The sequence below is a fragment of the Pipistrellus kuhlii genome, unplaced genomic scaffold (genome assembly GCF_014108245.1).
Source record: "Pipistrellus kuhlii isolate mPipKuh1 unplaced genomic scaffold, mPipKuh1.p scaffold_m20_p_23, whole genome shotgun sequence".
NCBI lineage: Eukaryota > Metazoa > Chordata > Mammalia > Chiroptera > Vespertilionidae > Pipistrellus > Pipistrellus kuhlii.
The window spans coordinates 8,515,842-8,539,816 of record NW_023425522.1 but is presented as its reverse complement, the minus strand read 5'-3'; the positions used below and the strand labels follow the sequence as shown (position 1 = coordinate 8,539,816).

Sequence of the window (23,975 nt, the reverse complement as noted above, 5' to 3'; positions counted from 1 at the left end):
AGTCTCGACCCTATATACATATAATACATCACTAGAGGCAATAAAAAGATTTTTGGGTTTGTTTTTTTAAATATATTTTTATTGATTTTGTACAGAGAAGAAGGGAGAGAGAGAGTTAAAAACATCGATGAGAGAGAGTCATCGATCAGCCGCCTCTTGCACACCCCCTACTGGGGATATGCCCGCAACCAAGGTACATGCCCTTGACGGGAATCAAACCTGAGACCTTTCAGTCCACAGACCAACGCTCTACCACTGAGCCAAACCGGTCTTGGTGGTTTTTGGGGTTTTTTAATTGTTGTTTTTTAACGTTCCTTGCAGGAAACTTGCCTGCTCAATGGGATAAAACACATACACACAAAAAAAAAAAAAAAAAAAAAAAAAAAAAAAGAAAGAAATGAAAATTGTTCCTCATAAAGGACCAAATTATGTTATTGAAAAAGTTTCCACCCTCAAGGCAAATCACAGGAGGATTCTTAACCTGGACCTGCAGAAATGGTTTCTAAATATTGTATATGTGGGGGCACATGTGTATTATTTTGAAGAAAGGTGCTATAATTTCCATCAGTGTCTCAAACTGGATCAACCTCCTGCCCCTGAATAGTACACACACACACACACACACACACACACACACACACAAATATATTAAAGACACCTTCCCCATCCCTCCAGCCCTAGCTGGTTTTGCTCAGTGGATAGAGCCAAATGGCACACGTTACCCCCTCTATTTAAAATGTCTGAACTCAGGAGCCAAATAGGTTTAGATAATGTGGTATCCATTGCTATTTGCCCTCTCTCACTATTTGGAGGATCTGAGGAGATCTGAATAATATCATTTGTGCTGGTAAATTCTTCTAATCCTTCTATGGAATAGTAAGGAAGATGAAATATTCCCTTGCACTTAATAAACAGCCTAGAGGGTGGGTATTACCCCATCATAGTATATCAGCTGAGAATGTATTTGGTTTCAAGTAACAGAAGGCTGACTGCTGGGCTTACCTGCAAGGGGTAGTTCTCCTCACACAGAGTGTTTGTGGTACAGGGACTCCACAGACAGTTCATTAATGTCTCAGGAAGCTCCTGCTTTTGTTCTCATGTGTATGGTCTTTGGTGCTATCCTCCTTATAGCCCAGATTTTGGGCAGGAAAGAGGAAAAGAAGAAGAAAGAAAGGGCGATGCCTATATTAAGCAAACAATTTCCCAGGCATCCCTAGCAGACCTTTGACTGACAGGAAATACATTACACAGTAACCCTTAGCTGCAATGGCCTCTGGGAAGGGATTTTATATTGAATCCACAACAAAAGCAGGGGCCACTGCTGCGGAAGGAGAGAACGGATACTGGGAGGAACCAGCGAGGTCTTCCACAAGAAGTGCGAACGTGCTATTCTGTTCACTCATCCACTAACAAAACAGTTATTAAGCACTTGTGCTAGGCACTGTTCCACTTACTGGAAATACAGCAGTGAAAGTGACAAGTCAGTCTCCTGCTTGATTGGGACTTATACTCTGGTGGGGAAACAATAAACAAGTAGACATTTCAGACAGTACTGAAAGCTATATACTATATTTGTATATGTATATACATACATATGTAAACACACACACACAGACACCCACATATGTGTATAAATGCCAAAAGTGCTATACAGACAAAAAACTAGAATCCCATGAGAAGAATTGTGGAACGATCAGAGGCTTGTCTGAGATGATGACAAAGATTGCTCTGTATTACCTGTAGATCTGCATTTACCTGCATTATCACTTAATCCTCACAACAAACTTAAGTCCTATTTTATTGACACTGAAAAAAGAAGGAAATTGAAGCACCGAGAGGTTAAGTAATTTGCCAAAGTTCATACAATTAGTAAGGAGCAGAGATGGGCTTTGAACCAGACAGGCATAGGCCACACACAATTATAATGCACCACCTCCCTGCATTACAAACACAGGATGCTGGTCCAGTAACCTAACCTGCTTAACAAAACCATCTTAAGACTTAATGGCTTAAAACAACCACCATCATTTATTTTGCTAATGAACCTATCATTTGGGCAGGGTTGGATAGCTCATTTCCACTCCAAAAGGTGTCAATTGGGTAGATTGCTGGAAGCTGGAGGATTCACTTCAAAATCTCTCGCTCCCACGGCCAGTTGACATTGCTATGGGTTCTTTTCCATGTGGGCCTCTGTGGGGCAGGGTGGGCTCCCTTAGACCATGGGGGCTGGTTCCCAGAGCAAGTATCCAAGCAAACCAAGAGGAAGCTTGCCTCAAATCCAAGGGAAGAGAACTAGACTTCACTCCTCAGTGGGAAGAGTGTCAAAATTAGTTTGTAATAAGAGCATTTTGGATGTTGAATATTATGATGGCCATTTTTGAAAAATATAATCAACCAGATGCATTGGAGGCAAAGGGAGGGATATCCAATTAGTCTTGGGTGTGGACGGAGAAGAAGGAGGTGGGGATACCTAAGTAGAGCCTTTTTAGAAAACCTAAGTTGGAATCCTGACCCCACCTTCCACTTAATCAATTCATTAATATAAAACTGAGCATCAGTGTCATGCAGTGCTGGAATCTGTGAATACACTAATTAATAAGACAATTTCTGCCCTCAAGAAGCTTATACAGGCAGTCCTCCGGTTACGTCGGGCTTGACGCACATCATTTCATTGTTTCGTTGCCATCTCCCATTTATTTATAAAAGAAAAAGTTCCATCATTTTGATGCATGTACATATGTGCTATGTGTTTTTTATTATTTATTTACCATAAGTAAAGGTCAGGAATTGTTATCTTTCTTTTGATTTTTTTACTGTTTCACTTCATCACTGCTGTGTGTGTGCTCCCTGTGAGTGATGTAGGTGCTTATGTAGGTGGGCTCCGACTCACGGCGGAAATCGAGGCCCGCCCACCGTGCTGCAGGATGGACAGGAGGACTGCCGGGAGTTTAGTGGAGATTCAGAGAAATCTGTGAGCTTCTTGTCATCTTGCTTTCACTTGTACACAACAGCCCAGAAAAGCTCTTAAAGTTCTCCTATTTAAAGTCTGCCAAGGCTTCCTCTTCCTCTTCCTCTTAAAAGGATGTTACGGACACACTGACTGCCATCCACAGTGTGATGATTTGCCTCTTCCAGCTCTTCTTGGTCTTCCTCAATGGCCTTTAAGGTCCAGCTTTCTCACACGCTGTTCCTCTCCAGGCCACTCATCACTGCCCAACTCCTGCTGCTTAAAGTCTTTGCTTAAATGGTACTTTCTCTGAGAAGTCTTTCCTGATCCCTCATTATAACAAATCTTTTACCAGACCCTCTCAGGCTGCCCTAAAACATCATAAGTTACAATTCAAATATTTAGCTTTTTGCTTTTTCTTTTGTATTTTTCCTTTTTTAAAAAAAACAACACACACACACATATTTTTTATTGATTTCAGAGAGGAAGGTAGAAGGAGAAAAAGAATGATGAGAGAGAATCATGGATCAGCTACCTCCTCCACACCCCACACTGAGGATTCAGACCCGACCAGAATTGAATCATGACCTCCTGATTCATAGGTCAACGCTCAACCACTGAGCCACACCAGCTGGGCTTTCCCTTTATTTTATTATTATTTTTCCATCGCCATTTATTCCCCATAAACCCACCTCCACCTCCTCCCCTATCTCCCCCCCCCAACAGTCACCTCACTGTTGTCCGTGTCCATGAATTCTTTCTTTTTTTCCTCAAATATTTATTTTTTTAATATATTTTATTGATTTTTTACAGAGAGGAAGGGAGAGAGATAGAGAGCTAGAAACGATGATGAGAGAGAAACATTGACCAGCTGCCTCCTGCACGCCCCCTACTGGGGATGTGCCTGCAACCAAGGTACATGACCCTGATCGGAATCGAACCTGGGACCTTTCAGTCCGCAGACTGATGCTCTACCACTGAGCCAACCCGGTTTCGGCTCAAATATTTAATTTATTGTTTATTGTCTATCTTCCTTCCTTCTGAGACTTTAAGTTCTAGGAGGGTAGAACTTTTCAAAAAAGGCTCTAGTTATACATCCCTATCCCAGTGCCCAGCCCAGAGCAATTAATCAATATTAATAAAATTAACAAATATAATGTGAATGCTACAAAAGGGCTAAGTATAAAATGCCTCTGAAATCAAATCTGAGGTCCTGGAAGGCAGGCAATGAGAGACTTTAAGGTCAGACCAGGCCAGGGGAAGCTTAGTAAACCAGGTTGTTCTGTGTGTTTTTTAAAATTCACCACTTTATAGTATACAATTCAGAGCCAAGAATTTTACAGAGAATGGCATGGTAATACGTGCATTTTTAAAAAGTGACTTGACTATATAATGTCAAGAGAATGAATGGGGGGGGGAAGAATGTGGAGACAGAGACTAATGCTAGTGCAGCAGTTCAGGAAAGCAATGAAGTAGCTGGAACTAAGTTAGTGGCAGTGGGCTTCAGTGAATATGAACTGAAGTTGAGAAAGAATTATACCACTCAATAATTTACTGGGAGGGAGTGTGGGACATAAAGCGCAGTCAAGGATGACACCCCCGTTTCTGGACAGCATGACTGAGAAGATGATAAATCCACTGATGGAGAAAGGGACTGCCAGAGAGGAATCTGACTAGAGAGGAAGATGATCTATTTTTAGTTAGCTGTAGGAAGTAACTTTGGGCGTGCAAATACAAATTCTAGATCTTATTGGATATATGACACTAGATCCTGAAGAGAGCTCTGGTCTAGAGTTATAAGTATGTAAATTATCAGCAGAATAATTAATGCTCAAGTCAAAGATAAGATCACCGCAAGAATGAAGTGTGATCTGAGTAGAGGGCCTGGGAGGAATAAGATCTTAAAGAAGAGGAGGCCGATACTGGTTTGGCTCAGTGGTAGAGTGTTGGTCTGCAGACTGAAAGGTCCCAGGTTCCATTCTGGTTGAGGCCATGTATCTTGGTTGCGGGCACATCCCCGGAGGGGGGTGTGCAGGAGGCAGCTGGTCGATGTTTCTCTCTCATTGACGTTTCTGGCTCTCTATCTCTCTCCCTTCCTCTCTGTAAAAAATCAATAAAATACATTAAAAAAAGAAGAAGAAGAAAAAGAAGAAGAAGAAGAGGAGGAGGAGAATCAGAAGGAAAAGCCAGTGGGTGAGAAAGACCCAGGAAAATGGTGCCATGGAAGCCAGAGAAGAGGGTATTTGAGCTGACAGAGTGGTAAACAGTGTGAAAAGTTACATAGAGGTCAAATAAGGTAAGGACTTGAGTTTCCATAATTCAGCGAACAGCAAAATGGTGGTGTATTAGAGCTGTAGCTGGATGGACATGAATGGGATATTCCCTGAAGAAATCCCACTGCAGAAGCGAGGGGTTTTCTGGCTCTGGAGCCACGCACAGATCCTTTCCTCCTTTAGTTTCCACATAACAGAAGAACAACGTCACTAAGCACAGGTATAAACTGGGATAGATCACTTAAAAAGCAGCAGCCTCCAGTGTTGTGAAGATTAAAAGAAGATAGGGAAATGCCTGGTCCTTGGAACAGGCACAGGAAAATTTTAGTTTTCTCTTGTTCTCCTGTGCTAGCCGCTAACGAATGCTTTCCTTGGGATATCCCAAGACTTGTCATTATTAGGCATCCAGGTAACATTTGCCGTAATTAGAAAATCAGTAGGCCATATCTGTGATTAACATTTGGTTTTCTGATCTAACAATAGTCTTTGTGGCCCTGCGGGCATAGCTCAGTGGTTACGCTTCAACCTATGAACCAGGAGGTCAAGGATCAGTTACTGGTCAGGGCACAGGCCCCGGTTGTGGGCTCAATCCCCAGCAGGGGGCGTTGCAGGAGGCAGTCGATCGATTCTCTCTCATCATTGATGTTTCTCTCTCTCTACTTTCCTCTCTGAAATCAATAAAAAATATATATATATATATTAATTGTTTGTGCCTTCATTAGGAAAATTATTTGCGTTCAGTAAAATGTGATTTGTTTCATATCATGCTGGAGTTTAGTTTATTTACATAAACTAAAGCAAGGAAAGTGGCTCAACTATTGGAATAAGAGTAACTAAATTCAGCACTTTGCTTCTTCAATTTAAGGTGCTGTCATAACTCTGATCAGAATTCCCTCACCTTACTATTATCTTAAGTGAATCTCTAAGTTGAGAAATGGCTAATAGTAAGTAAACTTGTTTAGAATAATGGCTACCAATTATTGAGTGCCTTATAGTCTTTTATGTAAGTTAGTTCAGGTGTTTTTTAATCTTTGCCCACGGATACTCCCGTTGATTTTTAGAGAGAAAGCAGAGAGAAGTATCGACGTGAGAGAAAGACATCGATTGGCATCCCAACTAGGGCTCAGGCCAGAGAGGGTCTTGCAACTGAGGAATGTGTTCTTGATGGGAATCCAGCCTGGGACCCTTTCGTCCACCGGCCGACGCTCTATCCACTGAGCCAAACTGGGTAGGGCTAAGTCAGTTCAGTCTATCCTCACTACAGCCATGTAAGATCGGCGTTAATATCCTCGTTTTACAGATGAGGGAATAGAGCTTGCCCAGGTTCACTGTTAGTGACAGAACTTAGATTCCAGGTGCTACCAGCCTCCAAAACTAAAACTCTCTAATGGAGTGGGTAACTTCATTATTTGGCTTTGGAATACAATGTAGGAGTTACACAATTTTGGAATATAGTCTAAAAGTTCCTTCTTTGGAGGGCTAGATGGTGAAAGGCCCAAGAGAAAGCAGAAGCTCAGTTGGTTGGGTGTCGTTCAGGACACTAAAGGGTTGCTGGTTTGATTCTGTGTCAGGGCACATACCCAGGTTTCCGGCTCTATCACCAGTGGGGAGTGTGTAGGAGGCAGCCAATCCAATGTGATCCAATGTTTCACTCTTCTCTCTCTCATCTCTCTCTTTCCACCCTCTCTTCCATTCTTTCTTTAAAAATCAATTAAAATTCTTTTAAAAAACAAAACAAAAACCACTGCAGTTCAATCCCTGGTCAGGCACATATCTGGGTTATGGATTCAATCCCAATTGGGGCGCGTATGGGAGGCAGCCGATTGACGTTCCCCCTCCCCACCTTTTCCTCTTTCTCTAAAATTAATTAAAAATACATATCCTTGAGTGAGGATTTTTTAAAAAGTAGCAGTTACAAGGCAATGTCTAAAGGGGAAAATGGCTGGTGTTTGCCAAAAGCAGAAGGAGAGAAAGGTTTCTGGATATGAAGTTGAGAGCAGGACTAAACCAGGTGTCAATTTTCAATGAATGGGTGGAATGCTCAGGAGGTAGCAGATGACAGTGAGAAGGGTATACAGCGAGCCTTTTCACACAAAATGGGGGAATGTGGAAGCAACCCTGGAGAGAAAGAAATTCCTTAGGAACGTGGTCTGTTTCCAGGGTTATTTTCCATATTACTTTAAACTATCTTTTTAGGACTACCCAACTTTATGAACAAATATTTGATATTCACTATCTACATGTGTCAAACACAAGGCCCGCGGGCCAAATCCGTCCCGCCAGGCCTTGCAATGTGGCCCGCACCGCGCTGTCATCACTGCACTCCGCTGCATTTCCATCACAATGACAGTTTATGACTGTTCAGTAAACCATTCGGCCCGCGATTTAGGCTGGATTTTAGATTTTGGCCTCTTCTCTGATTGAGTTCGACACCACTAACATAGTTCTCTTCCTGTATATTTTTAAATTAATTTTCAAAACATTTTTTCTTTTTACTATAGAATATGTGCTCTTCGCAAAAAATTCCAAGTAGAGAAGCATAAAGATGCACAACAAAAATAATTCTTATTCCTATCACTCAGTAGAAACAACTATTAACATTTTTTTAAAATAAATTTTTATTGATTTTTTTTTTTTTTTACAGAGAGGAAGGGAAAGAGATAGAGAGCTAGAAACATTGATGAGAGAGAAACATCGATCAGCTGCCTCCTGCACACCCCACACCGGTGTGCCCACAACCAATGTATATGCCCTTGACCAGAATCCAACCTGGGACCCTTCAGTCCACAGACTGACGCTCTACCACTGAGCCAAACCGGTTTCGGCCAACTATTAACATTTTAACCAAATCTTTTTATTATTTTCCTGCATGGTTGAGATTATACTATATATATAATTTTATATTATTTTATGCAATTAAAATTAAATCAAAAGCATTTGCTCATGCCATTTTACCAACGTGGCAAAGTTTAACAATCAGATCAGTTAATTTAAGTGAAGAAGTTAAATACAGGAGGGGCAGAAGTAGGTTTACAGTGTGAGTATGTGAAGCAGTTTATTCTTATATTACTATTTATTATTATACTAGAGGCCCAGTGCATGAAAATTCATGCATTGGAGGGGGAGGTCCCTCAGCCCTGCCTGCCCCCTCACAGTCCGGAGCCCTCAGGGGTGGGAGGCGATCAGGGGAAGGTGACGCCCCCATCACACCTCTGCTGCTGCCACTGCCAGCAGCACAAGTCTTGGCCGGCCCTGGTTACCTGAGCCTCAGGTGGCCCTAGGTGGCTGGGCAGCCACCAGCCAAGGCTTGCCTGTGCCTTGGGAGTTGGCTGGGCAGCTGCCATCTGAGGCTTGCCCGTGTCTCAGGCTGGCCCTGGGTGGCGAGGGGGCTGAGGGTGGGTCCACCTGCACCGTGCACCAGACGTGCCCCCTCTCCCCTCCCCGGCTAGGTTGAAAGTATGTGGGACTCGGTAGCAGGCTCAGTAGTGGCTGGACCCGCCTGAGAGCAGGTCCCGCTGCACCGCACACCTGCTCCCCCACAAGGCTGAAAGGACTGGGGAACTCCGGCAGGGCAGAGGGGACTGGGTGCCGCCATCTTTGTGATGGCATGACAGTCAATCTGTATATTCCCTCTTTATTAGATAGGATTATTTTCCACATGAACAACTGTAAACTTACTTTTGCCCCACCCTGTATGGGTATTCATTATAGTCCTTTAAAACAAATTTTTTTTTAATTGATTTCAGAGGGGAAAGGGAGGGAGAAAGAAAAACATGATGAGAGAGAATCACTGGTCAGCTGCCTCCTGTATGCCCCTACTGGGGATTGAGCCAGCAACCCAGGCATATGCCCTTGGCTGGAATCGAACCCAGACCCTCCAGTCTGCAGGGTGATGCCCTATCCACTGAGCCAAACCGGTTAGGGCTCATTGTAATCCTTCAACTTTTCTATAGGTTAGAAATATTTTTTAATTAAGAAGTTACAGATGAGAAGGGAACTAACCTCGAAGAAAAAGCAAAAGAATGAGAACACAAAATTTAGGATACTAGCTGGATAGGAGCAGGAAAGGAATGTGGAATATGGAAGATCATCTGAGGCTCTAAAGATCTTACTACTGTTATATTTATTAAACCAGATGATGGGTACATGTGTTCATTTTCATATTCTTTGTGGTTGATCTATGCTATATATATTATTTGAACCTAAGAAAAGGTCCCAAATAGATGAGATTTTTAGTTAAAAACCTCGATAAGCAATATTTTACTTGTTTCTCTTAACTTTCATTGCTATGTAACTTCCTCACCCAAACAAGCTGCTAAATATAATACTTTTTCAGTTTGCAGTTTCTTTTTTTGAGATACAATTCATACACCATAAAATTCACTACTTTAAAGTGTACAATTCAGGAGTTTTTAGTATATTTACAAGGTTGTGTAGCTATCACCAATACTTAATTCTAGAATATTTCATCACTGCAAAAAGAAATCCCATACCCATTAGCAGTCATTCTCCATTCTCCTCTCCCCAGTCCCCTGACAACCAATTATCTATCTATTTTCTATCTCTGTAAATTTATTCTGGACCTTTCATATAAATGGAATCATATAATATGTGTTCTTTTGTGTCTGGCTTCTTTCACTTAGCATGATGTTTGCAAGGTTCATCCATGTTGTAGCATACTAGTACTTCATTCTTTTTATGATTGAATTGTATGGACATACTATATTTTTGTTTATTCCTTAGTTGATGGACATTTGGATGATTATGAATAATGCTCCTATGAAGATTCATAGACAAGTTTTTGAGTATGTTTCAGTTCTCTCAGGACTGAAATGACTGGGTCATATGGAACTCTCTATTTAACTTTTGAGGAACTGTCAGTTGGAACTCTTCTTAGCCTCCATGAAGCATCTAGCATCAATTATTATAACTTTTCTCTGGACTGTCTTCTTGCTTTACCACAATAACACAAGCTGGTGTACCTACCACTCTGACAATTTCCATATTTTTCTTTGGCTTCTCTTCTCTCCCCTCCATTTTTCAAAGTTCCTCCATGGTTCTGGCCTCTACTCATTACTTGAGATACTAGCAATCCTCATCCGTTAAAGAGGTACCAACACCTTCTATAACTTTCTATCATAAACTTACCACTCTAGTCAGATGAGGTCCACATACTACTTGCTAAGTATTTTCTTACTCAACCCAGACTGCCCTCCTCTCTGCTATATAAATCTTATTTATCCATTGGGACCTACTTCAAATACAAGTTCATATGAAAATTCTTCACTTGTTCCTCTTCCCCCTACAAGATTTCTCTTCTCTGCATGCTCAGATTTTACAGCACATAGCAATCATCACTACCACATATTGTTTAACTTTCTGTGTGTTTCTATGTCTGATCTCAAAAAGTGTCTCTCCTCTTTCCACCTAGCTAATCCTTTGGTCACTAAAAAATTATATAGCCCTAACTGGTTTGGCTCCATGGATAGAGTGTCAGCCTAGGAACTGAAGGGTCCCAGGTTGATTCTGACCAACAGCACACGCCTGGGTTGCAGGCTCAATCCCCAGTAGAGGGCATGCAGGAGGCAGCGAAACAATGATTCTCTCTCATCATTGATGTTTTTGTCTCTCTATCCCTTTCCCTTTCTTTCTAAAATCAATTAAAAAAATTTTTTTTAAATAACTTTCTTCTCTACCAATCAGTCATATGGTATTTTAATTCTTTTCATTTTTTGAAGTACAGGAATATAGCAAAAGGCACATAGTGGGACCCACATTGAAAATGACAGGGAGGGAGACAAGCAGCTGGCACACAGGCACAGATAAAGGGCCTAAGGACAGACAGAATAGACAGGAAAAAGAAATATAGAGGAACCTGGAAACATAGAGAGACACAAGAACAGAGCAGATAGAGAAGGATAGCAGAAAAAAAGACAGATTAGCAAGGAAAGAAAGGAGCTGACTGACAGAGAGGCAGGCAAGATCTCCAAGAGGAACAGAAACAGAAAAACAGAAAGGAGTAGAAAGAAAGAAGGAAGAGAAAGAAAAAAACAATAAGAAAGAAGACATGACAATATCTTATACTACCCAGTGCTTCATAATTTAAAAAATGCTATCACGCTGAAACCAGTTTGGCTCAGTGCAGTGTTTCCCAAACTTCTCTCATGATGAGAATCACCTACCTGTCTTAGAGCACTAGTTAAGTATACAATTTTATCTATATGTTCCCAAAAATTCTAGTTTAGCACTTCTTAGTTGGGATTCTGGAATCTGTAGTTTGACAACTCCACCGGGTGATTCTCATCATGAGAGAAGTTTGGGAAACACTAGCTCAGTGGATGGAGCGTTGGCCTGCGGACTGAAAGGTCCCAGGTTAGGGGCATGTACCTTGGTTGCGGGCACATCCCCAGTGGGGGGTGAGCAGGAGGCAGCTGGTCGAAGTTTCTCTCTCATCGATGTTTCTAGCTCTCTATCCCTCTCCCTTCCTCTCTGTAAAAAAAAATCAATAAAATATATTTATTTAAAAAAATAATTAAAAATAAAAAGTGCTATCACATATATTATTGCAGGCAGACAGAGAGAACCCAGCAGACAGATGGGGTGATGGAGGGATAGAGGTCAATCAGGCAGAAGAGAGGGAAGGTAACCAATCAGAAAGAGAGGCTAGAATGGAGCCCAAGACAGATAGTTAAGAGGAGAGACAGAACCAAGAAAAGAGAAGTGAGAGAGGGAAAGACAGGCGAGAGACACAGAGATGGAGGCTGAAATTGTTCAATTCAGGAATACAGGCAGGAAAAAGCAGAAATGAAAGAATAGAGCATTGTTATAAAAGGTTTACCATCACCTTTTTGAAGAGACTTGGGTAGAAGCTATATCTTTGTTTCTCCCAATGAGCTATGACACCTCCAAGATGGCATGTGAGAGGAGGGAGTCAAAGGGAGGATGAAAAGGGAGAAAAGTTTTAGTAAAAAGCAAAGTTTTTTAGACGAGGAGGAGGACAAACTTCTTGGGCAGGCCTAGATCAACAGCCAAAAAGTACTGCTAAAGCTAAAAGGAGCTAGACCATATACCTTTAAAAGAATTACTATAGACATGGAAAGGGGAGCAGGCCTGTATCTATTCTGTGGACATGTAAGCTCAGCTTACAAACTGTACTTATTAAGTTGTACCCACATTTGTATGGTATTTTTCAATACTACCAGTGCTTTTCTCAATTAATATATATACTTCAGTGATGAAAAGACCAGCAGGGGTGGCTGTCACCAAGACAACTTATTATGTAGTGTAGAGCCGGCGATGAGAGAGCAAGCCCTTCCTAAGAGCCCCTCAGGAACTGGTAATAAAAGCACGTAAATAGCAACCAGCCAATAAAAAAGACAAATGCCACCCAGCTGGCGTGGCTCAGGGGTTGAGCATCAACCTATGAACCAGGAGGTTATGGTTTGATTCCTAGTCAGGGCACATGCCCAGGTTGCGGGTTCAGACCCCAGCCAATCGATGATTCTGTCATCATTGATTTTTCTCTCTCTCTCTCTCTCCCTTCCACTCTGAAGTCAATTAGAATACATTTTTAAAAAGATAAGTGTCATAAAGTAGAATAAAAAAGACAAGAGGCAAGAGATGGTAAGCCCAGTGAAATAGGAAGCAGTACTGACAGGCTAACAGAGGAAGAAGCAGTCAGTAGAACTAGGAGAGAAGTAGGAAAGAGTGTAGCAAAAAGCAAGTAGACATATATATGTAGACTCTTTTCTGAAACAATATCTAAGAAATGTGAAGTAGTGAGCATCTCTGAGGGAAGAACTAAAGGTAGGGGGAATAGCAAGAGAGGCTTACTCTTCACAGGACATTTTTAGTGCTTAAAACATTTTATACCATGTGTATGTACTGTCTATTTAAAATAAGAAGAAAAATGCCAAAACTGGTTTGGCTCAGTGGATAGAGCGTCGGCCTGCGGACTGAAGGGTCCCGGGTTCGATTCCGGTCAAGGGCATGTACCTTGGTTGCGGGCACATCCCCAGTAGTGGGTGTGCAGGAGACAGCTGATCGATGATTCTCTCTCATTGATGTTTCTAACTCTCTATCCCTCTCTCTTCCTCTCTGTGAAAAATCAATAAAATATATATTAAAAAAAAAATAAGAAGAAAAAGGAAAGCAAGCAGAGATGTGGACAACAGAGCCAGCAAGGCAGAAAGACAGCAAAATGGCAGGAAGACTTAGGCAGGCTGACTGAGGAACCAGAAAGACAAAAAGAGACAAATGAAATGGAAGTAATCAATGAGAGAAGGCAAGGAATATGGCAAGAAGGACGATAAGACTTTGGAGTAATGGGTTCACTGAGAGGTTTGGGGTAGAAAGCCCATCATCACTGATGGGATGCCGAGATAGAGGAAGCCAAGGGAGAAAAAGCTGATAAGCAGGTAGACGGAAAAGATACAAGCATTGCCCTAGCCAGTTGGGCTCAGTGGATAGAGTGTTGGCCTGTGGACTGAAGGGTCCCAGGTTCAATTCCGATCAAGGGCACATGCCCAGGTTACAGGCCTGATTCCCAGTAGGAGGCATGCAAGAGGCAGCCTATCAATGAACCTCTCCATTGATGTTTCTCTCTCTCTCTCTCTCTCTCTCTCTCTCTCTCTCTCTCTCTCTCTCTCTCTCTCTCTTTCCTTCTCCGTTCCTCTCTGAAATCAATTAAAATCTATTAACAACAACAACAAAAAGAGATACAAACATTAAACAGTGGGACAGCAGCAAGCAAGTAGGCAAGAAGACAGACATAAAGGGAGGCAAAAAAAAAAAAAAAATCATGAACTTAACAGGCATAAATAAAAGGAGGAACAAGTAGAAGGGTAAGATTGAGACAAACCAATACAGGGAACCATGGCAAGGCCTGGAAGGTAGACAAACCAAGACTAAAAAAGTGATAGAGACAGGCAGGCGGGGAGACAGATGGCTAAAGAGAAAGTGGTGGGCAAACAGCCAGAGAAGCAAACAGACAACCAGGGAGAGAAATAGGCTGGCAGCCAGTCAGGGAGGAGCAGATCGGCAGGCAGGCAGACAGACACCATAATAGGAGTAAGCAGGTAGAGAAACAGGCGGAAACAAGGACAGAAGAAGAAAAATCAAGAGAGTCAGTAGGGAGAGAAGAGAGCAGGAGAAGCAGGCAGGAAGAGGGGGAGATGGAGAAGAGGAAGAATCAGGCAAATTAACAGATCTATATGCACAGCACACTCGTGAGAATGATGAATGTTTGTACAGGGACACACACAGCCGCCTTTAGCCACCCCACCTGCAGCTCATGACACATGTGGCCTGATCCCCCGCAGAAAGAGGCGCTCAGCACGGAGGGAGAGGGCACAGAGGCAGAGACTGTGGTGCACATGATGTGTAGGGCTGTCAACAGACACATGAGGACACTCTTCCCAGGCTCACGCAGAGGAGCCAGAAAGAGGGGGGGAGTCAGGCAGACATAAGGAAGAGGCACATGCAGTCAGATCCTGGAAGACAGAAGTAAACAGAACGAAGACAGACATGGATAACTGTTCAGAGGTATAGAACCTGAGGGTCAAAGGGATGAGTGAAAAATAAAGACACATCCCGAGAAGCCCATATTCAGAAAAAAAGGGAATACTCAGACAGTCTAGGGGGAAGAGAGACTAAGAGGACATAATACAATCGAATGAAAGAGGGATAAGAGTTAGACTCACAGGAATGATACGGGAGCAGAGGCAAGATAATCCCAAAGGCCAGCTTAAGAAAAAGATGGAAATCAATGCTCAATAAAGTACATTAGTGTGTGTGTATGGGGGAGGGGGGAGCGTGATACATCAATAAAGAACATTTTAGCCTCTTGAGCAAAAATCTGCAGTGTTCCTTGTCACTGATACTTTGTGGTTGCTGCCTACTACCCCTCTCTCTAAAAGTGCTCCTGAATACTGCAGAGTTGCTGTGTCACTGGCACCCATATTTAAGATCCAGGGAAATAACCCAGAAGAGAAATGGTTCCATAGACATAGGATGGGAAGCAAAGGGCAAAATGAGGTGAAAAGAATAAGAAGGAACTAGAGTAAGAAAAGGATGACAAGAACAAAAAAGCTAGAACCGAGCTGTTTGCCCTTGCTTTGCTCAACTGGCAAATTTTATTTTACGACTTCTCCGATCAAGCCTCTGGATGAGAAAGCTACTTTTGACTCCTTTTCAATCTTCCATTTGATTCCTGATGCCATTTTAAAGATAAACACTGGGTACAGTTAAAAATCAAGGGTCAGAATCAGATGAAAATGGGAGTATAATCCCCTACCTCTTTTTTTTCTCAGTTCCAGCTACTTTTCTCTGTCATGGTTACGTTAGTTTTCTTTCACTTTATCAGTGTTGAGATCATGGAAGAAAGGAAATATACTGAAAAAGGAGAAAAGAGAAAATCATTTCACAATCTTCAGACCTGATTATTTCCCCTTTATTCTAAAAAAAAAAATCCGTTCAATTTGCCCCTAAATTAATTTCCTAAGTCAGATGAATATTATACTCGGGGAAGGGAAGGGCAAGGTAACGGAGAAGAGTGAAGGTAAAATATACAACAATATTAATCACTGAAAAGGCTGGGCAAAGGGGAGAATCAAACATGGACTCCTTTAAAAAAAAAAAAACAACACCTCAATCATTGTATCTATTCATATCTCTTCTCCCAAAAGTCACAAGGATTTCTACCACTTTTTAAAAGAAAAGAAAAATCCAGTATCCCTTCTCACTTAAAAGGTATGTGCACGATTAAACGCGTTTTGACTCCAATGAGGTATGTAGAAACAGTTAAATATAAACATATATTTCATCTTTTTTCCTTTTCAATGCCTGAAGGGAAAAAAAAAAAAAAACCTTCACATCAAACCACTCCCTTCTGAAGTATTCAGGGAAGAAAAAAAAAGCGCTTTTCTTTAGAGAAGGGAGGTGGGGAGGAAGAGACTAGTAAAGAAAAGAAGAAAAAAAATTTAAATGTAGTTGGACTAGTATCTAACTAGTTAACCTTTAACAATTTATGCTGATGTCAGACTGAGCATGAGTACTGATTAATGCCCCCCCTCGAATATTTTTATGAGGGGGAGTTAGTCACAGCAGCCATTTTTGTTTTATGCAGAAATCCTTCATGCCCCCCCCCTCCCTGCGCGCACACACTCCCTCACACACACACTCAGTACACAGGAAAATATCTCTATTAATCTGTGCCCTAATCAGTTATGAAAAAAGGGAGAAATCTGCGGGTTTCTGGGTAGAAGCTGGGAGATGGGGGTGTAGCAGGGAGGAGAAGGGGGCAGGGGTGAAAATGAAATATTAAGCCAGCCATCTTGTTTGAAAAGGGGATTTTCCCCCCTCTCCCTTTCTTCGTGGAGGGGGTGGCGGTGCTGCAGGGGGGGCTGTTTTAAAAATAATTTCAAGGCGGCCATCTTAGTGCCTCAGCTCTGAGAAATATTTCTGAGCGCCCCCCTCAGAATTTAAATATATTGAAAGTCACGGAGAGGGGGGCAGAGAGAAGTCGAAAACTTTTATATATATATTTATATATTTTTAAAATCCTCCTTTCTTGTTCTCTTGGAAGGCGAGAAGAAAAAAGTCTCTCCTCAATTTTTTTTTTTTCCAAGAGACAATTTCGGGGCGGCTTGGCCCCCCTCCTCAGACGGCGGCCCCGAGGGTGGGGGTTTCGGCGGGGGGCGACCCGGGGGTTTGGGGGGCTGGGGGCGGCTGAGGAGGAGGAGGAGGAGGAGGCCGCCGCCGAGCAGGAGGAGGAGGAGGAGGAGGAGGAGGAGGTGGTGGTGGTAGCGGTGGGGGAGGCGGGCGGGCGGTGGGTGGGGGGGTGGTGGGGGGGCCAGAGCCACAGGATGGCTTCCCCTCTGAGGGACGAGGAGGAGGAGGAGGAGGAGATGGTGGTGTCGGAGGAGGAAGAAGAGGAGGAAGATGAGGGTGACGAAGAGGAGGAGGAGGTGGAGGCGGCCGACGAAGACTACGAGGACGACGACGAGGGAATCCTCGGGCGCGGGCCGGGCCACGACCGGGGCCGCGACCGCGACCGCCACAGCCCCCCCGGCTGCCACCTCTTCCCGCCGCCGCCGCCGCCGCCCCCGCCGCCCCCGCCGCCAGGTAAGCGGCCGCCGACTCACCCCGCCCCGGCCCGAGGGAGCCGCCGCGCGGGGCCGGGCTGGGGCGACGCACCCGCCGCGCGGCCGACCCGAGGCGAATCCGGGGCGCGGGGCGGCGGTCCGGGCGGTCCGGGCGGCGGCGGCCGCGGGGCCAGGCCTCCTCCCTCCGCGCCCCCTCCCCCTCCCGCCGCCCGGGAGCGCTGGGCGCGAGCTGCGCGCGCGGCCCGGGCCGCTCGGTCGCGGCTTTCGGGGAGGAGGCGGAGGAGGTTTTTTTCCCCTCGGCGGGGAGGGGGCAGGCAGGAAACGGCCGCGGCGAAGCCAGGGCCCCCTCCCTGGCCGCGCGCGGGGCCGCGGAGACCCCGGCGGCCGGGCGTGGGGGAGGGGCGTGGGGAGGGGCGGCCGCGCGGGCGCCCCGCGGGCTCCGGCCCGGGTGGGGGAGGGCTGAGGTGAAGTGGGGTTCCCGCGTGTGGGGCGGCCCGCGGCCCTCACCCTCTCCCCTCAGGAGCCGGGAAGGCGGCCGGGGGGGGGGGGGCGGTGTCCGTCGGGACCTCGGGCTCCGCCACCTCAGGGCGGGCGGGGGGGGGGGGCGCGTGTCTGTGGGCCGCGGGGGACCGGGCAGGTGGCGGCCACACTCCCCGCAGCCACTTCCTGGAGCCGCAGCTCGTCCCGGGGAGACCAGGCACTCAGAATAGGGGCGGGGGGCCGGGGTCTGGGAGTGCAGATGCCCCGAATTCCATCCCCTCCGCTCAGGGCTCTTTTGTGTCAAGTGCGCAGCCCCCCGCCCCCCCGCCCCCCCGCCCCCCTGACCCTGTCAGTCTGCGGTGGCCGCGCTGCCCAGCCATGACTCTCACGTGGCTGCCACTCACTGTCACTCTCGCTGAAACCACCCACACCCTGACCGGGTTGGGGGTGTGACCTGCCCACCCCTCGGCTCGGCGGCCCGGCCCGGCCGTCACTCAGCACCCCCCCCCCCCCCCCCATGACAGGCCACCGGCGCTCCGGGCAGCTCCTCCGGCTGCGGAGGGAGAGGCCGCAGCTCGCACCCGGGGCCCAGCCACCGCCCCCCCTCAGCCCGCTCCCCCGGGGGGTGACTTCTAGGCGAGCACCTTTAGGGGGTCCACACCCTCTGCTGGGGGAACGAAAGGGGGTGTCCACACCTAGCACCAATGCACCAAACTTCAAAACACCCAACATCACGCTCTTTGTGAAACTGTCACATCGATCCGTGTGGCGCCTGTGGCGGAGCTCCCTGGGGGAGGGGAGGGGAGGGGAGGGGGCTTCTGTGAGGGCAGGAGGCTGCCTGTCCGGTGGGACAGGATAAAGCCCTTTCCGCCACCGCCAGGCTTCTCTGGAAAAGGGAAAAGTTTTTACAAAGTTACCCAGGGAGCCCCTTGGTTTGCTGGAGGGAAAGGGAATAAAGAACTCTGGGGAGGGAAGGGGCCCCCCCAGCAGCCCCAGGGGCCAAGAAAAGGGGGAAAGAGGACGTCAGGTAACGATGGGGGACTGGCAGCTGTCACCTATTTGCATTTCGGACTTGGAGTGTGGTACTGGGGGTTTTTGACCGCGGGTTTAGGTGTGTGAGAGGAGCAGGAGAGAACCTGAGGTTGCGATGGGTCTTTGTGTCAGCGCTCCCTCCCCTCCCCTCTCTGCTTTCTGAATAGAACAGAAGAGACGTCAGATGTTTTTTAAAATTCTTTATTTGAATTGAAAATCCACCTCCTCTTGTCTCCCAGGGCAATTTTCTCTCCCTTTCAGCCCTCCTCGTCACATCGGTGACCCGAGGTGACTTTCTGGGGTAAAACTTTGGGGAAATATTTTTAGTCTGCTCCTTCTTTCTGCCTTTCTGAGTGTGGGCACATCACCCTCCTCCGAGGAAGTGTGCTCGGGCCGCCCTCCCTCGTCCTTTTCTCTGCGCGTCTTAGAGGTTTCTATTGTTTTTCGTTCTGACTGCTTTGATTCTCACCATTTTGTCTTACATTTTTACCCAGGACCAATGTTATCCCTTCCCCCCTCTCCAGCCTCCTTACATTGTTAAGCGTTTAAAATAATAGCACTCGCATTGGTGGGGGAAGGGAGCAGGAAGCCCAAAACTCATTTCTTCTCTCCCTCCCCCTTCTGGCAAGTCTGGAGAAATAATATAACATAATATATAGATGCGATTCCTCGGGGTGGGGGTGGGGAAGGCTTGTGGGTGGTGCGGAAAATTCTGGTAGTTTCTTTGCAAAAGGTCTGAAGATACAAACCCACCCCCTGCGTGCAATACGCATGTGCAGCAGACCTATTATGGTGGTTCGTGGTGGGGGAGGGAAGGGAATTTGAGAAAAAAATAAATATATGTGTGAGAGATTGATGGTGAGATTAGGAGAGGGGCGGGCGAGAGGCGAGGCTTGCGGCGAGGCTCCGCCCGCTCCCTCCGCCGCCGCCGGGCCCCGCCCGCCCTCCTCCCCTCCTCCCGCCGTCTTCCCGCGATCCGAGCCGGGGCCGGGGCCGTGGAGAGTCTGGGCTCCGGGCCAGCATTGAGTGGCTGGTGAGACAGAGGTTGGGATTTAGATCTGCCTTATTGCCCTCCCTTTCCTTTCCTAGCCATACCACCTAGCCTCTCCCCACCGCCGCCTTCTTCCGAAGCCCGGAAGCCTGCTGGGCTGGGGATTGGCCGTGACTGGCGGCGAGGTCCCAGGGCGCGTGCCCCACCCCCCGCTGGTGGTGACCCGGGCGGCTTCCCTGAGCCTTAGCCAGTTGGCCTGCTTTTGCCACTCGCCCGGCGGCAGCCCCGTTTCCATGTTCATATTAATCTCAGTCCCTGGGGTTAGGGAGCGCTGACTGCTGAGGCATAGCGACTTACTGACTTCCTATTTCCTATTACAGTTTTCACTCTGCCCCCCACCCCCCAATCCCCGGAGGGCGGGGAGCTTTCTGCAGGAACTCTCCCTCCCCTCCCCAGCCCCCCTAATTCCTAGAATGTCTTCCTGCAGGAGAGGACACAGAATCCAGGAGTTAGGAAGAACAGCATTGAAGGGATTCTGAGGCAATGGAAATAGGCCTCCAGTGTTAATTGTGGCTAATTTTCCCTTGGCTGCTGTGGGAGGAAGGATTGTGTGTCCTGGAGCAAGGGGCTGGGCCAAGCGCTGCTTGTCTCCAGCACAGCCACCTCTGCCTGACAAGACAGGTCTGGCTGGTTAGTCTAATGCTTGCTGTGGGAGCGAAGCCAATCAGGGCTTCATGTCTGTGTAGCATCAGTGCCTTCCTCTGCACGGAGTAACTCTGTCTCCTAAGCCTCCACAGACTAGCAGGGGGAAAATCAGGGAAGAACCAGCCCCTGCCTCTCTGACAGACATGTGGAGAGAAAGTTAGGGAACCTAGTAGCCCTGCTGAAAGCAGGTACAGGCTATTCTCCATGTGTGCTTGTAAGTATGAGTGTATGCTTGTGCATATGATAATATAATTGCAGGGTGTGTCTCTGTTATCTTTGCCTGGGCCTCCCATACTGTTTATTTATGAATGGTCAGGATGTCTGGAACTAAATTTGGAAATGAAGGGTGAGACCAAGGGACAAAGAATAGGGCCCTAGAGTTCCCAAAGGGATCAGGAATATAGAAATAGATTTGAAGGCAGATTCCAGGCTGCTTAGGAGGAGGAGGAGGAGGAATTCTATATAATAAAAGCCTAATATGCTAAGAGTCCAGTCATCCAGTTAGCCGTTCAACCAATCAGAGCATAATGTGCTAATGATATCCTAAGGATGCTCAACCTCTCACTATAACATGTACTGACCACCAGGGGATTAGCTTGCTGCTGCTGTCCCGCCAATCGGGACTGAGCAAGAGGGGCCGGACACGCTCTGGAACCTACCCACGGTCCCTCCCCGTCTGGCCAACTTCCTGTGTCCCTCCCTGACCCTGAGGCCTTGATCGTGCATAGTGGGGTCCCTGGGCCTGGCCTGTACCCTCCTGCAATCTGGGACCCCTCAGGGGATGTCAGAGAGCCGGTTTTGGCCCCATCCTACAGGCCAGGCTGAGGGACCCCTCTGGTGCACAAATTCATGCACCGGGCCTCTAGTCTATATGCATATAAAAGACTAATATGAAAAAAAAAAAAAAAAAAGACTAATATGCAAAGTGTCCCCTTGGGAGTTTGGCCAGAAGACTGGGAGTTCGATCACTATGATGTGCACTGACCACCTGGGGGAGGTGCAGAACGAAGGAAGGTTCTGACTGGCAGCTAGGAAGGGAGGCCCCAGCCAGCAGCCAGAAGGAAAGCCCTGGCCAGCAGCTGGAAGGCCCCAATCGGCTCTGATCGCTGGCCAGGCCTGCGGACCTTACCCGTGCATAAATTTCATGCACCGGGCCTCTAGTATTTAGATAATTATGGACACTTTCTACTGTAGGGTTTGGGTGTGATGAAGGAGCCAGAAACTGTGAACCTGTGAGCCAGAAGTGAAAGTGACCAGCTGATAATGTCTTTTCCTCCAGGCTGTGTTGGGGTGACGGGAGGCTGGGTGATCATCTGCAGGAATATAGAGGCCTCCCTCTTCACAAAAAGGATGTGAAGGGCCCCGGGGTGTTAGAGTGAGAACCCAGGTGTCCACCTTTGGCTCTCCCTTCGCAGCATCTGGCTTCGGGAGCTGCCAGCTTGTGTCTCCCCACTCCAAGTGCTGGGGTCGGGCCAGGCCAGCAGCTGGGCATGGCTTCCCCAGTTCCCGGGCAGGACGCCAGCTGGCGAAGAGAGGTTCTGGAAGGCAGGAGGAGCCCTGGCGGCGACTGAAAGGACCTGCCACAGTCGGAGCCCATGACCTAGAGCCTGGTCCCTTGTTAGTAGGAGGGGAGAGAAGGGAGTGGTTTGGCTGCTCTTTTCTTCTGACCCTTGACTTCCCTCCAGAGTACTCAAAAGACTGTTTGCATCCAGTGAAAACAGTCAAGGTTTGGAGGAGTTAACGCTGGGGTTCCTAAAAAGTGAGAAGTAGGAACTAAGGAAGGAAGGGTGAGGTCAAGGGGCTGTCTAGACTGGGAGCCCAGAAGCTTAGGTTTTCTGTTACTCTCTGCTCCAAAGGGAAGGATGACATTCGACTGCTGCCTTCGGCATTGGGTGTGAAGAAGAGAAAACGGGGACCCAAGAAACAGAAGGAGAACAAGCCAGGAAAACCCCGAAAACGCAAGAAGCTTGTAAGTGTTAAAGATTTCTGTCTCTGCAATAAGGTTCAGGAGACCCATTCCCAGAGACCTAAATTGTTTCTGGTCCTGCTTCCCCCCCACCCACACACACACACCATCAACCCTACACACACACACACACACACACACCATCAACCCTACACACACACCATCAACACCCCCACACACACACACACACCATCAACCCTACACACACACCATCAACCCTACACACACACCATCAACACCCCCCCCACACACACACACACACCATCAACTATACACACACACACACCAACACCCCCCCCCACACACACCATCAACCCTACACACACACCATCAACACCCCTCCACACACACACCATCAACCCTACACACACACACACACACACACACCATCAACCCTACACACACACCATCAACACCCCTCCACACACACACCCCCACACACACACACCATCAACACCCCCCACACACACACACACCATCAACCCTACACACACACACACCATCAACACCCCCCCACACACACACCATCAACACCCTCCACACACACACCATCAACACCCCCCACACATACACACACACCATCAACCCTACACACACACACACACCATCAACACCCCCCCACACACACACACACACCATCAACCCTACACACACACATACCATCAACACCTCCCGCACACACCATCAACACCCCCACACACACACCATCAACACCCCCACACACACATACACACACCATCAACCCTACACACACACACACCATCAACACCCCCCCCACACACATACACTATCAACCCTACACACACACACACACACACACACCATCAACACCCCCCCACACACACACACCAACACCCCCCCACACACACACACCATCAACCCTATACACACATATACACACCATCAACACCCCCCCACACACACACACCATCAACACCCCCCCACACACACACCATCAACCCTACACACACACATACCATCAACACCTCCCGCACACACCATCAACACCCCCACACACACACCATCAACACCCCACACACACACACACACACCATCAACCCTACACACACACACACCATCAACACCCCCCCACACACATACACTATCAACCCTACACACACACACACACACACACACCATCAACCCTACACACACACCATCAACACCCCTCCACACACACACCATCAACACCCCCACACACACACACCATCAACACCCCCCCCACACACACACCATCAACCCTACACACACACACACCATCAACACCCCCCCACACACACACCATCAACACCCTCCACACACACACCATCAACACCCCCCCACACACACACACACACCATCAACCCTACACACACACACACACCATCAACACCCCCCCACACACACACACACACCATCAACCCTACACACACACATACCATCACACCTACCTCCTCCCGCACACACCATCAAACACACCACACACACCACCACACAC

General features: G+C 47.1%; 1 protein-coding gene and 1 long non-coding RNA gene across 20 annotated transcripts in view; one reads left to right on the top strand and one right to left on the bottom strand.

Annotated features, from left to right (window-relative positions):
- Window positions 1-1,638: 1,638 nt before the first annotated feature.
- Window positions 1,639-17,460, bottom strand: LOC123652945. 3 transcript variants are annotated; one of them, XR_006742533.1, is made up of 3 exons: window positions 17,364-17,460; window positions 15,515-15,612; window positions 1,639-2,271 (listed from the first exon to the last, which is right to left on the bottom strand). It is a non-coding gene; the product is annotated as an uncharacterized LOC123652945 (long non-coding RNA). The 3 variants fall into 3 exon arrangements; XR_006742532.1 differs by lacking the exon at window positions 1,639-2,271 and adding an exon at window positions 2,911-3,046; XR_006742534.1 differs by lacking the exon at window positions 1,639-2,271 and adding an exon at window positions 7,151-7,338.
- Window positions 17,065-23,975, top strand: part of CHD3 (chromodomain helicase DNA binding protein 3) — a 29,058-nt gene continuing 22,147 nt past the window's right edge. For 8 of the 17 annotated variants that reach the window (XM_036452090.2, XM_036452103.2, XM_036452092.2 and 5 more), the window contains exons 1-2: window positions 17,067-17,343; window positions 22,389-22,501. In XM_036452090.2, coding sequence (XP_036307983.1) covers window positions 17,085-17,343; window positions 22,389-22,501 — 372 coding nt within the window. In that variant the 5' untranslated portion in view covers window positions 17,067-17,084. Of the gene's footprint in view, window positions 17,344-20,721; window positions 20,747-22,388; window positions 22,502-23,975 lie in introns of those variants that run through there. The other 9 variants (XM_036452085.2, XM_036452089.2, XM_036452087.2 and 6 more) reach the window with 4 other exon arrangements.